Below are 15,420 nucleotides of genomic sequence, written 5' to 3' on the forward strand. Positions count from 1 at the left end.
TGTCGAGGCCGCAGATGCCTCCAGAGGCAGCACAGAATCGATCTACTCGCGAGGTGCACGTGTTTGTTTGTGTGAGGGGTGGGGGTGGGGGTGAGGGGAAGATGGCCAAAAGAGTCGAAAGCACCAAGAAACGAGAGTCCAATCGGATACGGGGAGAAGTGAGGACAGCGTTGGTGCACTGCCGCGGCCTCACACAGGAAAATAATGTAGCAGTGCTGCGCACGTCAGCTACAGCGCAAGCGAAAGAAGCAGACACGCACGCGCGTGCAAGACGGGGACGGGGTGAGTAGCGGGACGACACACGCGTAAGTATGTGAAGAGCTGCAACCTGCCATGACGAGGGCAAGCAGAGAAGGGATTGCAGAGCGGAGAATCGAAGGCGAGGGCGAGAGCGCAATGGAGCGGTGGGGGCAGAAAGAGGGAGAATGGAGCAGGGGTAGTAAGGAAAAGAGAAGTAGGATGCGCCGACACGGTGCTGCATCACCGGAGCACTCGAGTATGTGCAGACATGAGAGAAGCTCAGTGCTCGGGCGGTTGGGGAGAGACAGACACTGGGCACATGCCTTTCCACGTGTGTGCCCGATGTAAACGAACAGCGTGAAAGGGCGGCGCGGAGTCAGAAGTGATGCAAAAGATTGCCACGCCCCAGTTGAATATTCGGTGGGGCACAGAGGGTACTTATCCAACCCTTTCAGACAAACGACGCAACGCAGGAGCACGATCTCCGAAGAGCGAGCTCTACGTAAGCATCACATGTGACGCCGTTCGCGCTTGCGTGTGCGTTTGCGCTTAGGTGTGTGGCTTTTCTTTTTGGCGGGTCTCTTGTTGATGTGGTTCCGGCAGCCACCTCTCTCTTTCCTACACCGCACAAACGTGCACGCGTAATATATACGTATACTTAGATATATGTGTATCTGCGCGTGTGTGTGTGCGTTTGCTCGTGTGTATCACAGGGCTTCCAGGTTAGCTACATGCACAGCGAGAGAGCAACCGAAGAAAGGTACGAGGAGTCCACCGCCACCGGAGAGAGACAACAGATAACAGATAACATATAAAGAGAGACACACACACATACAGAAAACATAAAGGGAAAGCAATAAGAAGGTACTCGATCCATCGCCCATATGTACAAATAATGACAGTGAAGAGATGAATCAGTGGCGCTTTTCCTTTTTCTTTCGTGTGTTTTCTGTTTCTTTTTTTCCTTTCGTTCTTTCGTAGGGGAGAGGGCGATCCAGTGGCTGCCAGCATGTGCATGTGTGTGCGTGTCTGTGTGTGAGGAGAGGGGGAGGGTCTTTAGCGACTAGAATGCTGCATGGCATACTCTCCGCGCCCTCTGGTGTGCATAAATGGGGATGGGGAAGGAAGAAGGGAAAGGGGAGGAGGAGGGGTGGGGTGGGGTTGCAGAGAAAACAAAAAGCGACAACAAAGGACGAAAAATATGACCAAGGAGCGCACACCTACAATACATCAAGTAGAAAGAAGGGTCAAAGAGAGGGAGAGGAGGAGGAAGAGGCGAGGAGGAGGCAAGTGGGCTTTGAAGCGAGCCCCCTGAGACTGAGAGCAAAAAAAGAGGGGGGAAGGCTCAGCTCCAGCAAGCGCGCATCACATGACAAGAGAAAAAGGCTTCAAGGGGCAATATGTACACACATCTTCTGTACAGTGCTGAGAAGCACACATGTGCATGCACTCTCACACACGCACACACGCAAGCGCAGGCAGCAGCATCACTGGGCCCATGCCCTCTCCGGAAGCGTCTCCTCTCTCTCGCCCTCTGCGCCCCTTGGGCGTGGACTTCCCTTCTTTCCTTTACCACTGCGCAAGGCTGAGCACAAAGCACGCGAACTCATCATAGTTCAGGGAGTCATCGTGCGTCGTGGCGTACTTGCGCACCATTTCCTCAACCTCTTTCTCTGAGAGGTCCACACCGTAGTGCTCGAGGCCCATGTAGAACGATTTCACCATCTCTACCGGCACCATGCCGGTGTGGTTCACGTCCAGGGAGTCGAACAAGTCCTGAATGCGGTTGTCTGTCACCGGCAGCCCGCCAATGTTGTTCTCGATCTCGTCGTAGGAGAGGTGGCGGTTGTTGTTGTGGCCGGGAATGAGGCTCTGCTGCATGGTTGAGCGAGAGGGGGCTTTAAGGGGCAAAGGAAAGAGGTGAAAGACAAGTGGTAAGTAGAGTAAGAGCTAGAGACGGTGGAGACGCTTGGTCGGCTGGTGCGCAGCTTATGTTGCTGAAGGGAGACTCTTTTTTTTTTGCGCGCGAGAGAGGCAGTTGGGTTGAGACAGACGAAGAGCTTACCTTGCGATGCGTGTGGGCAAATGCAGGTTAAGAGCAACCATGGGGAAGAGGCAAGGACAGGAAAAGTTGGAGAGGAGTAGCTGGGCAAATCTCAAGCGCACCGGAAGGTACCCCGGTGTACTCTTCGCTGTGCTTTCACACGTAGGATGAAAGAGACGGAAGAGAGAAAGATGCCACGCGCCTCTTTCATGCATGGTTTCCTGTCACGCGCAGGCAAAGACTGTGAACACCCGGCCTAAACACATCCGTCACGCCAGCAACACCAGAGGTTCGTCAAACATCTGAAACCGTTCACCCCCTTGCGTTTTTTCTCTTCGATATTTGTGTTTTCCTCATGCGGTGTCGCCGCGTCTGCCTCTGGCACATCTGAAAAAGAGGGAACAATAAATGCAGCCAGCTTTTCACGTCCGCTGGCCGATCGATAGGTACGAAAACGAAAAGTATATTGTGCCTCTGCTGCAGGGCATGTTCGTATTCAGAGAAGCTCATGATTGTAAAGTGAATTAAAAAAAGGAAAGAGGCATGCACGGATGTGGACGCGAAAATAAATCCATAGAAGACGGCCAAACGATGCAATGCCACCGGCCATTGAATCGACATGTCTACTGGGAAGGATGAAGTATAAGGGGAGTCTCTCACTGAGAAAGCATCGCGTACCGGTGTCTGTGTAGGCGTGCAAGCAGAAGGTGAATGATGCCACAGAGGCGACGCAGGGGGAAAACGTGCCAGCAAAACCGTCACGAGCGGACGGCAGCGAGGCATATCGCATACACAAGAGAACCGACAAGACGAAAAAAACGAAAAAAAGAGCAGCAGTATTAGGCTTCACAGCAGCACTCAACAGACGGCAAAGATACCCTTGCTTGCGGGCGCGCGATAAACAGTAGCGGCATCTCCTCGAGACTGCGCAAGTTCCGCAGGCCTTCGGCAAAGACTCGCTGCGCATTTGGGGGGAGGGGGGATTTTGCGACAGAAAAAATACGGAGATGGTAAGGTTTTACTACCACGTCACAGCTCAGCAACGAGTGAAATGTTTACAAACACTCACACCCAGCCGGCAAGCAGCGACATGGCATAGACACATCCTGACAATGTAGAAGCAAAGAGTAACGGGAAACAAAGCAGAAAGCCGTGAAAGAAAAAAAGCTCTAGACGAGATGAGTAGAACGAAGTCGACCAGCCGAAAAAAAATAGAATGAACGGATTTTATTCGAATAAGCTCAATGAAAAAAATCCAAACAGCACCACAAAGTAGCAGACGAACAGGAGAAGAGGATTTTTCTCAGCGTGACCAGTCTGCCTTCGAGCACGAGGGGATCGCGACTTGGCACCCGGCCTGTCACACGCTCATGGCCTGGGTGTGAAGCAGCCGTAGACCTGCGTCGCCTCGATGTGCCGACCCAGTCATCTAAACACGGCCGCTCCCACTAAGCCGGTCCTCGCCTGGTGCATTCCTCTCGAGGTGACTCAGGACCTCCCGAGGCTATCAAGCGGCAGAGACGGGTGTGTTACGTCTCGGCCACGCCCACACCTCTGCTCATCATGTGGGTGGTACAAACGTTATCGTCTTCGCTGGTCGATTCGACGCAACGCCACCCAGCACCTGGCTGCCGACATGAGTAGCGATATATATTGCTCCTATTTCGCTACGTTGTAGGTACTTGGAACTAACACCACCGGATAACGGTTCGGCATTGGCAGGGGACAGGGGCTGGCTGACTTCGCTCCGAAATGGGGGCGCTGGACCCAGGCACCACGCTGCGGCCTCTCTCATCACTAGGGACGAAGCGACCACCGTGAGAGCAAAGGAAAGAATAAGCAGCTGCAGGCAGCACCACACAGTATCCTCTCTCCCCCTACGACTGCAAGAGCGAATAGGTCGAAGAGGAAAACAGAGGACGGTCACCGGATCCGTCTCGACGAGGCAGCTGTATGGCCTCTCTTAGTGCTGTTCCCTTTTTTCGCTTTCATTTTACGCGAGCCGAGAACAAGAAAAAGGAAGAGGACTGAGATGCACACGAAAGGTCGCGGCTGAGGGAGAGAGACGGGCACAAAGGCAAAAGGAAATCGGCCATCGCACAGCAACAGGCACAGAGGACGACGTCACACACAGCCGCTGTCCGTGCGCGAAAACGAAGAGGACGTGAAGATGGATTCAGAAGGGAAGGCGGCAGTTGGTGGGATGCGCACATTGAGGAGAGGAGTACAGTACTCTTTGTGGTGTCTCCTTTGCTGTTTTCGTGTAGTGCGGTGGTAGCACGTCGGGGTGATCGGTATAGCTGCCCGTGGCCGACAGGGTAGCCCCCTGTGGGTAGTAGCTGTGAGACTGCGCAAACGGCTCCTGTGCACCCCATCGGTCAAAGGTATCTGTCAACGAGCTCTCGCCCTCGTAGTGGGCGTCGCACGCGCAGAGAGTCCCACTGGGCTGCAGCGGGCGCATCTCATGGCTGTACTGCGGATGATTTCTCGATCTTGAAAGCTGTGAGTTCGGCGTGGCTTCAATGGCACTCATGCTTACGAGCTGGTCCATCACCGCTTGATTTCGGAGCTGTGTCTCCTGCGCAGCCCACGCTTGTTGACGGAGTACTGCACCCTCCTGTGTCAGTATCTGCTGTAGCTGCGACCTCTCTTTCAGCCACGCCTCTCTCTGAGTTGCCGCTGCCTGTATCTTCTTCTGCTCCGCCTCGTTCTTGAGACGCTGGTTCTTTCGATAACAGCAAAATACGACAACCCCGCATGACGCTGCCAATGCAAGAGCAAAGGTCACGATGATCAGGGTACTCTTGCCGGCTAAGGGTGACGTCGTAGCGGCACTGGAGTTACCGGGTGACGGCGTTGATGCTTGACTGTTGCAGTAGAGAAAGTTGCCGCCGAGCACATCTTGGTTGATCCAGTCGGTGCACCAGCCATCGTCGCAGTCGCAGGTGAGGGTAGCCTCGTTCCACGTTCCATGATTACAATCCACCTCGGTGCCTGGCGAATTCGTCATCCTCGCTGTATTAGGAGTGCGCGCGAGAAGAAAGCGGAGGATCGCCTTCAAATTGCACATCGAAAAGAAGTAACACGTGACACGGCTGTTCCACGTGCAGTTCTCGGCAGGAGATGTGGAAGTGTGGAAGTAAAGCTCAGAGAGCGAGCGAGAAATATCTCGATTGTCCAGCTTCGAGAGAGTAGAAGAGGGGGGAGGAAGGGCTATGTTCCTTGCAGAAGAGGTGAAACGCGACGCGTGCAACTTCACATAACGAATCCCAGAAGGATGAGTGCGAAGCGAAAATGAAGGGAGACCAAGAGCATTGATCGTATCGCAAAGTGAGAGGTGCGACATGTGGACATAGCTAAAACTTTGCCAAGGCTGCTCGAAAGCCGCTGCATAGCTGCACAGCAACCGTTCTATTCACTCTGAAGAGGCACAGAGAGTGCGAAGCACTCCCTCGCTTAAAAAAAGCTGCCTAGACTGCATTTGCCACGTTACCTTGTACAATTTCGGGTTTCCTTCTAACAGTGGGATAGAAGAGCATGTATTACCGTGGTGATAAGTTCCTACGCTGTCTCATATTGAACAGTGGCCGCCCGCATCTCCAGGATGCGCGTTCGGCCCTCTAAGGCCTGCAGTTCAGCGTAGTCCTTGTGGGCATCCCGCTGCTCCTCCTTTAGGGCTGCTGCCTCTTTCTCTCGAAGTTGTGCGTCTAAAAGGCGTATTTTGGCGTTGCCAAGCTTGGCTTTGGCCTGCGTTGCCAATTTGTTGCGAAACAGGCCTTTGAAGATCGACGCCTTCGTCTCATACTGGGCCAGCACCATTTCCTTTGTGCAGTTACAAGGGTTTAGCTCCAGCACCTCGAAGCTGTTACGGCAGGCAAGAATTCTCTCTGCCTCATGTGTCGCTTCGTCTGAAATTAGGAGCGCCATCCGCTGTAGTTATGATAGCGGAGCGTTCGCTAATGAGGCAAGATATACTGGCAAGGGAGGAGGGGAAGGTAATGCACTTTTTTGTAGGAAAAAAATAAGAAAGGCGAGGAAAGCGAGGGTAGTGGTGAAACCGAAAGGAGGAGGACTGTGGGGAAGGGGTCTGCACGGGTGCAAGCAAAGCGAAAAGGCGTTGCGCACGAGCATAGACGCATGCCAAGTGATGCAGTCCGGGGGCGCTGACATCTTGGAGAACGAAGAGAGGAGCCTCCGCCTACACTTGGAAAATGCATGAAGCGTGATGGTGCCGAAGATGCCGCGAAGGACGCTAGTCGCGGTTCGTGCTGCAGAAGCTGTGTCCCACACTCGGTGCTTGTGTTGCATTAATGTCCAAAGCAGCAGTGGGGATATCGAAAACGAATGTGATGCATCAAGCAGAGCACGAATGGCACAACGATGGTAGTACAACTACCCAGAAAGCAAAAGACTGTCATCCGGTGCCGCATTTACTATTCGCGCCTCACCACAACATGCTGTTTAGGTCAGCGCCGGGAATCAAGTCCATGCCTAAAAAAGAGCCCAGGTGAAGTTGCAGCTTTTTTGTGTAGCTCGTTCTGTTTGTGCGTGGATCAACCACCCATTGCACCACGGTGCCATCACTCGAGCATGCGGCAATAACTATCACCGATGAGATGGGGGGCGCAGCCAAAATGCAAATGGAGTTGAAAATACTCATGAATGAGAAGCAGCGGCGACGTGTGACAAATTCCTTGCACACAAAGCACGTTTGCGGATTAAGAACATACGTGAGAGCGATCGTCTCATCCTCAGATGCAGTGGCGAGCCACTGAGAGTCGTCCGTGAACTTTCCAGCCGTGGGAGTGAAGTCGTGGGCACCCGTGATGAGTGCTATCTGCTGCAGGCGAAGGACATCCTCCCCGAGAACACGAGTGGTGTTGTCTGACCGGGGGCAGTAAAGTGCAATTAGCGATGTCCCGCTGGCGATGGCAATGAGGCCACTGTAATAGCTCACCTCGAAGAGCTGAATACTCTCTCCAAGTGAGTAATCCACCCGAGAGATAAGTGAGCCGGCGAGCACATCCCACTGGCATATCACCCCGTCGTCGCCCGTGCTGAACAGCTGCAACGGCGGTGTCCTACCACGTGCAAATTTAACAAAGCGAACCCAGTCTGTATGGCCTGCAAAATGGTGAAGGGGCCTTAAATCAGATGTCCACACACTCACAGTGGCTGTGCCACCCCCAGTGGCTATGTACTTGCCGTCAGGTGTGCACGAGATACACAGAATGTTTTGTGCGTAGCTACCGGAAATGCGATCCTCCGTGATTCTCGGGTTTCCGCCTTCAATGTAGCGGATACCATCTGAACTGCAGACGAGCGTGCCTTCCGGCGTCACCGCCACACCAGAGATCTCGCTCGTGGATTCGTTTGGAATCGTGCATATGGGCCACAATGCATCGCCCTCGCAGCTGATAGTCTGAATGCCATCACGCGAGACAGCTATGAGCGTTTCTGTCGAGAACATGTAATGTGCTATTGAAGACAATCGAATACAGTCTAGCTGTCGATGCAGCAACAAAGAGCAGAGAAACTGTCGTGTCGCAAAACCCGGAGTCGGCTTATCCCGGAAAGCAGCGCTTCGCAGCGTGTAGCGGTTGACTGTGTCGATGATTTCCTGCATACTTCCACCCTTTCTTACATAGCAAAGGGCGGTACAATGACAATCGGCTCAGGCGGACACTTTTCCTCCTTTTCTGTGCCGCTGCGAGTAGCCACAGCAGCACTTCTGCCCATTAGTAGAAAGAAAAGGTATCACATTATTTTGTTTTTAATGAGGAGCATGTAGGTATTAAGAGGAAAGTGATCTATGGCAAAATGCCAGCTTTACAGCTGTATGACCAGGACGAATGATGATCATACTGCTGTCCACGAGAGCGAATTCGAGAAAAGCACGAGGTCACCAAGAGCCGTTGCTTCTTGGGACAATGCTTCTTTTTTTTTGTCTACGAGATGTGCATTAGCCAAGAGCACTGTAGCAATGTGCCAGGCGCTTTCTCCCCCCTTTTTCGCATTTCGTTTCCCTGGTGTGGGTGCAGTCACCAAACATATTTCATGCCGCATAGCTGCCTCATCAGCAACACAGATGCCCTCACTTCCAGAAAAAGAGGCGCTTCATCAGCGGCTTCGAATCAGTGCTCTGTCTCGAAGTCGCCACAGGATTCTTCTCGCTCATTGGGACCTGCATGCCCATAATCTTGCGCTCCTGCAACGCAACGTAGGGCTTGTACCTTTTGTCCCTCTCTGGCTTCGGAAGATTGAACTCCCTAATCACTCCTGGGTCAGTGACTTTCCATCCGTACACTGGACACGGCTCGCCGGTCAAATACGGATGTGTGCTGGGATTCGGTGGCTTGCCACCACGGAAATAAAGCTTATTACCACTCTTGTGCCACACACCCTGAATCATCATATTTAGTACCCGCGGTACTTCGCTGGGGTTTCGCCGAAGGTTGCCACGAAGCGTAGAAAGCGGGTGTGTGCGATTCAGACCGATGCCGAATCCCGTTCCATCAGCGCCCTGGTCCATCCATGCAGGCCACTTGTTCTCCCTTAAAATGTTTTTTGTTTTGTCAAAGCGCCCGCGATCTTGGTCATAGGGAGTGTCATGGAACGGCTTTGTGAAAGGGTACACAGACGGCGCATTATGAAATACGGCCCGCTTCGGGCCTGTGGACTTCAGCATAGCCACGCAACTAAAACGCTAGCGAGGCGATTCACAGAAGAAAAGGAAATGGACAAGTAGCTCATAGGCAAGCAGTCACTATTCTTTTTGTTTTCAGCCTAACTGCGTCCACAGTGGTGAGAGAGGCCGCAGCGTGGTGCCTGGGTCCAGCGCCCCCATTTCGGAGCGAAGTCAGCCAGCCCCTGTCCCCTGCCAATGCCGAACCGTTATCCGGTGGTGTTAGTTCCAAGTACCTACAACGTAGCGAAATAGGAGCAATATATATCGCTACTCATGTCGGCAGCCAGGTGCTGGGTGGCGTTGCGTCGAATCGACCAGCGAAGACGATAACGTTTGTACCACCCACATGATGAGCAGAGGTGTGGGCGTGGCCGAGACGTAACACACCCGTCTCTGCCGCTTGATAGCCTCGGGAGGTCCTGAGTCACCTCGAGAGGAATGCACCAGGCGAGGACCGGCTTAGTGGGAGCGGCCGTGTTTAGATGACTGGGTCGGCACATCGAGGCGACGCAGGTCTACGGCTGCTTCGCACCCAGGCCATGAGCGTGTGACAGGCCGGGTGCCAAGTCGCGATCCCCTCGTGCTCGAAGGCAGACTGGTCACGCTGAGCTATATATATATATATATATTGAAAACGGTATATTCAGAGCATGCTTGCCTGCACTTCTGAATAGCTCCCCAATTTTTTTCGATTAAAAAAGCGCGCCGCTTCCTACACTTGGCAAGCAACGCATAATGTTCTTTTCCGAGTTGAGGTAGGGGCAGTGACAGAATGGTAGAGGAGTAGCGTCAATGTTCTCTATTCCTTCGCGGTAGCGTCTTTTATTAGGGAAAAAAGTCTATCTGAGCGCATTGTAAATCAGCGTGAAAACGGACTACGAAACGGGTAGAAAACAGTGTCGTCAATATGCGGCAAAATTGGCGGGGCAACAACCTTTCGCATGATTTTTTCTTGTGAGTTGCGATCATATCGTGAGAAGGAAACCTGGAATGAAAACTGCTGATGAGATTGCGCTGCTTCGCTAAAATCTGTCTCATTGGTTATTCGAAGGGTTCCAAGAATCGGTGATGCGAAAGCCCCGGCGATAATGTCTTGCGGATTGTACACGGCGCCGGCGCGCGCAATGACGAATTGGTAATGCAAGCCCACCGAAATATTTATGCACTGGCGAGCGTGCGGGTCGTAGATGCCAGCGGAGGAAGTTAGGGCGTCAGATAGCCCGGTGATAGGAATCCAGCTGGTTGTGTCGTTTATAAGGGCATCATTTGTCATACCTATTCGGTCCAGAATAGTAGGTGTGCCGCTGACAGTCACATTGATGAGGCCGGTAAGCAGGTCGCCCGTTCCAGCGTTGCATCGTTTTTGCAGGTCTGATTCGTTCATCAATAATAGGCACCCACTGCTGAAAATTGAGTACAGGAAGCTAGCTCGCTTCCACTCATCACTGCTGCATAACCTGCCGCCACCTGGCACTGCAAACCCACTTTCCCTTTCTAGGATAGCGCCTTTGTCTCCGGCGGTGATAAAAGTTCCAGCGCGAACTTTATCACCAGAGAGATACCCTGGAGTTGCTGCGAAAATGTTGCGCGGTACAGACGCATTTGCACTTGTGAAGGCGGCCTCGAACAACAAAGCGGCGTATTGGTTCAATCCGAGATTACCCAGGGTAATGTTAATTGCAGCCTCTGCTAGCCTTCCACTGGCAATAGAAGAGTGAGAAAAACGAGCTCGCCACCCCACAATGGCATTGTTACATGTTTTTCCGTCAGACTTCGTTACATAAATTGTAGTAGCAGGAAGCGCCGAGGGATCGATAGCTTCCAACAACGCACCGGATGCGTCATGAACATTCAGGGTCACTGGCACAAAGTCAGGAGCGCTACTGTTGCGCCCCAGCATAGGATGCAGAAAAAGATTCATGTACTTTGCAAGTGGAAAGAGAGCGCATATTTGGGCGCCATTTAATACACACGAGGTGCCTTTTATGGAATCCAGAAAACGGACGCTTCGCCCGATTGTGCTACACGAGCCGTCGCTCGTAGTCGTCGGCAGTTGGATCGGGGCCACACGGCGATAAGCTGCGCTACCTTCGATAAGCACGTATTTAGCTGTTGTCAAAGGATCACCGAGAGAATACGGCTTACCTGCGGTAGCCTCTGATGTGGACGTGGTAGGAAGAGGAGGCTGCATAACATTTGTGGGCACTCTGAAATAGCCGTATAGCTCACTGGGATGATTTGTTCGAATAATGCAGACAGCATTATGCCCTGGTGGTTTCTTAGCTATGTAGCTTCTATCTAAGTTGTTCAGCCGTTGCAGAGAGGTCACGCGGGTTTCCCGGTAGCAGTAATCTAAATACGGCGTGCCGTACGTTTCAGGAAGACAGAAAGAGAAAGCTGCTCGAGCAGTGACGTCACAATCTTCATCACAGCAGCAGAGAGGATCACAAGAGCCTCGAGTGATATCGCAAACACACTCGCCTAAATATGGAGAGTTCAAATTTCGAGCAGCTGGTGTGCTGTTCGGGGTGCTGCTCCATTCCACCTCTACTACCCGTATCGGGTAGGCAAGTGCCGAGGTGATAAGGAGTAGCAGGCACAGCAGCGCTTTCAGCATTAAAGCTGCGAGAGTACTAAGGAGAGAAGCAAAAAAAGTTAGATTACGAGAGGTTAGTAGTAGAGGAGAACGAGAGAGGAGTGATTTTTTGTACCAGCGTGAAATGACTATACCTTTTGATACTTTTATTGCGGAGGCGATGCCATGATCTGACTTTTCTGATCCATCAGGATATGTGATGCTCCATGAATGGCTTGCACATGCAGGAATACTGGTGACTTTCCGATTTTCTGTATTGCGACTATACGTTGACATTTGCCCCAAAGGGATTCAGTCTCACAAGAATAAAGCCCTGTTATAGGCTCCAAGCAAGGGCCTCTATGAATGTATATAGCTTTGCATCCACTATTGCGCGCTGGCCCCTTTCCGCGTACCGTTTGACAGCATCCGAAATGGCGCCGATTGCGGTCTTGGGCTCAGAGACAGGAATCATGAGGACCTCAATATCTTCCCCATTGTCCAAATGCTGTACTGGTGCTTGATTTTCTTCACGCTCGCCGTCGACTTCAAGGCGCACAAAAACGCAACACGAATCAGTGAGACCGGGCTCCGTGGACAGCGGCGGTGAAATAGACACAATATCAGATTCATCCACAGCAAAGCCCGTTTCTTCGCGCATCTCGCGAATGGCAGCTTGGCCTGCATTTTCGTTTTCGTCTACTAAACCTGCGGGGAACTCCAGGCAAACTGCATCCAGAGGAGGGCGATACTGCGCAACGACAACAACGAACTTCTCGCCGCTTCTCCGTACCACAGCACAAATTTCAACTGCGTCGATCGGGATGAGAGCCGGGGATCGCTCAAATGCGCTCAGAGGCGCGGATCGGGTCGTTCGTTGCACAATTTCCCATTTGCGTCCTGGCTGAGTACCATCGTCGGTGGCGGTGTACGAGAGGCAGCAAAGTTGTGTGAACTTCAGCCTGTTGACCACGTCGAGCCCCGTCCTCACGTAGGTGTGCTTCATGATTTGTGTTAAGGTTAGAGCGAAAGGGGGCCTATTGCTGGCTTTGCTAAGAGCTGATCAGGTGCTTGAACACGCTTGAATTTTGTGTCGCAGAGCGTTGATAGGACGGGGTGAAAGATAAGAACAGGCCATCAGAAGCGCAAGGGGTAGGTGCAAAGAAAAGCACATTGTCACTTTCAGCTCTGCTGTGCCACAGGCCAAAACCAGGAGCTCGAACAGTCTATCGGGATGCACGACTACACGTGTAGCTTTGGAGCAGGAGTCCTGTGTTCAGAGCCACCCCAAAGCTGAGTAACGACTGCCTGAAGGGGGGGATGACTGTGGGGTAAGCTTCTCTGTTGTAGGTGCGGCCCCCCCTTCCCTCTCAATAGCCTATATTCCTTGTCTTTGGCTGCTGGAAAAATAGAAAACAAGGACTTGAAGACGCTAATTGTGTATCTAACAGTGTACACTGGCTTTTGCAAACTCTTTCTGTTCTCCGAGTAAGCGTTCAACAGCATGTTCGCATAACAGATCCTCTTGGATTGTGAAAGCAGTGACATCGAGGTGTAATCGCGTTACTAGTCTTGTAGAAAGCTCTACGCAATCTGCCGACCTGATGACGATAAGGCACTTGAATGCTGTAGCACTGCCGATCAAAAAGATATTGTTTTTTTTTCCTTCCCCTTTCCAGCTGCTTCTGGTACACATACTCCCGACGACTGACAGGAAATCCCTTTTCACACATTCTGGGCCTCTGGGAAAGCAATGTTAGTAGCCCTTTTCTACCTAAAGAGAATCTTCATTTTCTTGTCTCATCACTTTTCAGGGCCTCCTGCTCGTAGCTACATCAGCGACTTCTTTCGTCTTTTGCTTTTTCATGTGCCACTAGAAACACGAAACAAATCGTATTCGCAATGAAACGGATATCAGGCCGAGCTCCCCTTTGGAGGCTTGACAGCTGTCAAGCTTGGTGTTCTCAGTCCAGGTGGTATTTAATCAAAGGCGACAAAAAACAAAACGAAGAACTGAAGAATGTCGAACTCGTTCCGACATTTGAGCGTGACCGAATTCTCCAAGACGGTGAAAGTAAGCGCTCGCCTTGTATGTCCTCAAAAAGCGATGAACTATTAGAGCCCTTGTCAGAGGGCCTCATGAACACACCGGAGGAGACACCGTATCGTGTGAGCTGGTATGACTTTCAAGCCGTGAGTCCTGCAAAACGGTTTACTTACTGGGTATACCGTCGCTTGCGAGATCTGCCCCCTGAGTGGCAAGAGTACTATCGCCGTATGGTGTATCAAGAAATCAGCGCCAGCCGGTATGTGAGCCAAACGTGGGATTGCTTTATGATGGTTGTCGACGGGTATCGGAAAGCGAAATGGGTACTTCGAAAGTATGGCGTAAAGGTCGATGAGAGCCTTATTCCAAGACCGTACAATAATTTCTGGGAAGAAACCACACACGAAGAGCGGGTGTGGGCCCACCGGCGCTCTCATCAAATGAAGGAGCTGCAAGCACTGCAACGCGAGGACGATGAAATAGTCTTCGGGGCGAATATAATGGATCGGAATGAGGTGTCGTATACGTCAATCAAGAATCTCCAGACCGGGATGCAAGGCGGAACGCCCCTTCACGCACAGGATCTACCTGCCCCGAAGGAATCCGAGCTGAGGATGTCGCGTCAGGACGAGGAGATGAGCAGCGCTCTCATGTCAAGCATCGACGATGACAAACTATGGAACCCAGTGTTGCGATCTCGATTGCATACGCAGTTCCAGCGAGCAGAGGCGGAACTCTACGGTTTTGAGGATGACGATGAAGATACCGGTTCTTTTGACCAAAAGTGAAGGCCAACAACTTCTCTTTATCTTTTTTACTCATTTTTCCAGCTCACGCACCAGAAACACGAAAACGAAAAAAAAGATTTGACTAACAGTGGGGACTGTAGCCTATTACAATCGTGAGTGATTCGGAGAGATGGTATATGCATCTGAGTAAATTTTTTATACATCACTGCGTCGATGTTGTGGGCTTCTCTTAGTATAGTGTTATGGTATGATGAAGCTGTAGGCGAAAGTTCAACTCTATTTCAAATATCGAGACATGTATCAAGGCTACCTCTCCTTCCCCGCCCTCCCGTTGGTCGAGTTTTCGTTGGATAAAGAAAATCCGTAAACTTCAGGCTTCATCAACAAGCTATCTTCCATGATCATTTGTCCTCCAGAAGATGGCGGATCTACTCTCACTCCAGCAAATTACTGAGCTGAAAGAGGTGTTTTCCGCGTTTGACAAAGATTGCGATGGTAGTATTACAATCGATGATTTGGAGCAAGCATTCACCTCTATTGGCCATAGAGTGCCAAGAAAGAAACTGCAGTCGATTTTAGATGGAGCTGACCTCGACTCTAATGGGACGATCGACTTTCCCGAGTTTCTCACGCTTGTCGCTGCGAAACTAAACGATGCGGAGGAGAAGGAGCTTGAAATGCGTCGTGCTTTTCGCACATACGACCTGGGAAACACCGGATTCATCACTGCACCCAATCTGCGTTTCGTGATGGGGCGCCTTGGCTGTCCTCTGACTGCACAACAGGCGTTTGAAATGATTAACGAGGCAGATGCAGATGGCGATGGGAAGCTGAGCTTTGATGACTTTCGCCGTGTGATGGCTGATGAATGGAGTGCTGCTCCTTGACTCCGCCCCGAAGTGCATGTATTATTATTGGCCCCCCCATTCTGTTCGGATCTTGAACATGTAAACTCTAGTGCTCGACCTGATTGGCCAGAGCAGCTCTCTTCTCCCTTTCCCCTTTGCGACATCTGTGACATCCCGTATCTCTTCCTTTAGAGAAAAAGAAAGGTAGTGGTGCTGGAAAAGGATATTG

At 51.6% G+C, this 15,420-nt stretch overlaps 9 protein-coding genes across 9 annotated transcripts; 2 read left to right on the plus strand and 7 right to left on the minus strand.

Annotated features, from left to right (window-relative positions):
• Nucleotides 1-1,809: 1,809 nt before the first annotated feature.
• LSCM1_00387 (uncharacterized protein) lies at nucleotides 1,810-2,121 on the minus strand (the record flags this gene model as incomplete). The annotated part of the gene is made up of 1 exon (XM_067318039.1): nucleotides 1,810-2,121. The coding sequence occupies one exon, from the start codon at nucleotides 2,119-2,121 to the stop codon at nucleotides 1,810-1,812; it is 312 nt and encodes a 103-aa protein (XP_067174144.1).
• A 2,339-nt stretch (nucleotides 2,122-4,460) lies between these two features.
• On the minus strand, nucleotides 4,461-5,294 carry LSCM1_00388 (uncharacterized protein; the record flags this gene model as incomplete). Its single annotated transcript, XM_067318040.1, has 1 exon — nucleotides 4,461-5,294. One exon carries the CDS (start codon nucleotides 5,292-5,294, stop codon nucleotides 4,461-4,463), a length of 834 nt encoding a protein of 277 aa, XP_067174145.1.
• A 551-nt stretch (nucleotides 5,295-5,845) lies between these two features.
• On the minus strand, nucleotides 5,846-6,211 carry LSCM1_00389 (uncharacterized protein; the record flags this gene model as incomplete). The annotated part of the gene is made up of 1 exon (XM_067318041.1): nucleotides 5,846-6,211. One exon carries the CDS (start codon nucleotides 6,209-6,211, stop codon nucleotides 5,846-5,848), a length of 366 nt encoding a protein of 121 aa, XP_067174146.1.
• A 517-nt stretch (nucleotides 6,212-6,728) lies between these two features.
• Nucleotides 6,729-7,910, minus strand: LSCM1_00390 (uncharacterized protein; the record flags this gene model as incomplete). The annotated part of the gene is made up of 1 exon (XM_067318042.1): nucleotides 6,729-7,910. One exon carries the CDS (start codon nucleotides 7,908-7,910, stop codon nucleotides 6,729-6,731), a length of 1,182 nt encoding a protein of 393 aa, XP_067174147.1.
• Nucleotides 7,911-8,378: 468 nt separating this feature from the next.
• Nucleotides 8,379-8,972, minus strand: LSCM1_00391 (uncharacterized protein; the record flags this gene model as incomplete). Its single annotated transcript, XM_067318043.1, has 1 exon — nucleotides 8,379-8,972. The coding sequence occupies one exon, from the start codon at nucleotides 8,970-8,972 to the stop codon at nucleotides 8,379-8,381; it is 594 nt and encodes a 197-aa protein (XP_067174148.1).
• An 859-nt stretch (nucleotides 8,973-9,831) lies between these two features.
• On the minus strand, nucleotides 9,832-11,589 carry LSCM1_00392 (uncharacterized protein; the record flags this gene model as incomplete). Its single annotated transcript, XM_067318044.1, has 1 exon — nucleotides 9,832-11,589. The coding sequence occupies one exon, from the start codon at nucleotides 11,587-11,589 to the stop codon at nucleotides 9,832-9,834; it is 1,758 nt and encodes a 585-aa protein (XP_067174149.1).
• Nucleotides 11,590-11,884: 295 nt separating this feature from the next.
• On the minus strand, nucleotides 11,885-12,553 carry LSCM1_00393 (uncharacterized protein; the record flags this gene model as incomplete). The annotated part of the gene is made up of 1 exon (XM_067318045.1): nucleotides 11,885-12,553. The coding sequence occupies one exon, from the start codon at nucleotides 12,551-12,553 to the stop codon at nucleotides 11,885-11,887; it is 669 nt and encodes a 222-aa protein (XP_067174150.1).
• An 896-nt stretch (nucleotides 12,554-13,449) lies between these two features.
• LSCM1_00394 (uncharacterized protein) lies at nucleotides 13,450-14,382 on the plus strand (the record flags this gene model as incomplete). The annotated part of the gene is made up of 1 exon (XM_067318046.1): nucleotides 13,450-14,382. The coding sequence occupies one exon, from the start codon at nucleotides 13,450-13,452 to the stop codon at nucleotides 14,380-14,382; it is 933 nt and encodes a 310-aa protein (XP_067174151.1).
• Nucleotides 14,383-14,762: 380 nt separating this feature from the next.
• LSCM1_00395 (uncharacterized protein) lies at nucleotides 14,763-15,230 on the plus strand (the record flags this gene model as incomplete). Its single annotated transcript, XM_067318047.1, has 1 exon — nucleotides 14,763-15,230. The coding sequence occupies one exon, from the start codon at nucleotides 14,763-14,765 to the stop codon at nucleotides 15,228-15,230; it is 468 nt and encodes a 155-aa protein (XP_067174152.1).
• Nucleotides 15,231-15,420: the final 190 nt, after the last annotated feature.

The sequence above is a fragment of the Leishmania martiniquensis genome, chromosome 36 (assembly GCF_017916325.1).
Source record: "Leishmania martiniquensis isolate LSCM1 chromosome 36, whole genome shotgun sequence".
In the NCBI taxonomy this organism is placed as follows: Eukaryota; Euglenozoa; class Kinetoplastea; order Trypanosomatida; family Trypanosomatidae; genus Leishmania; species Leishmania martiniquensis.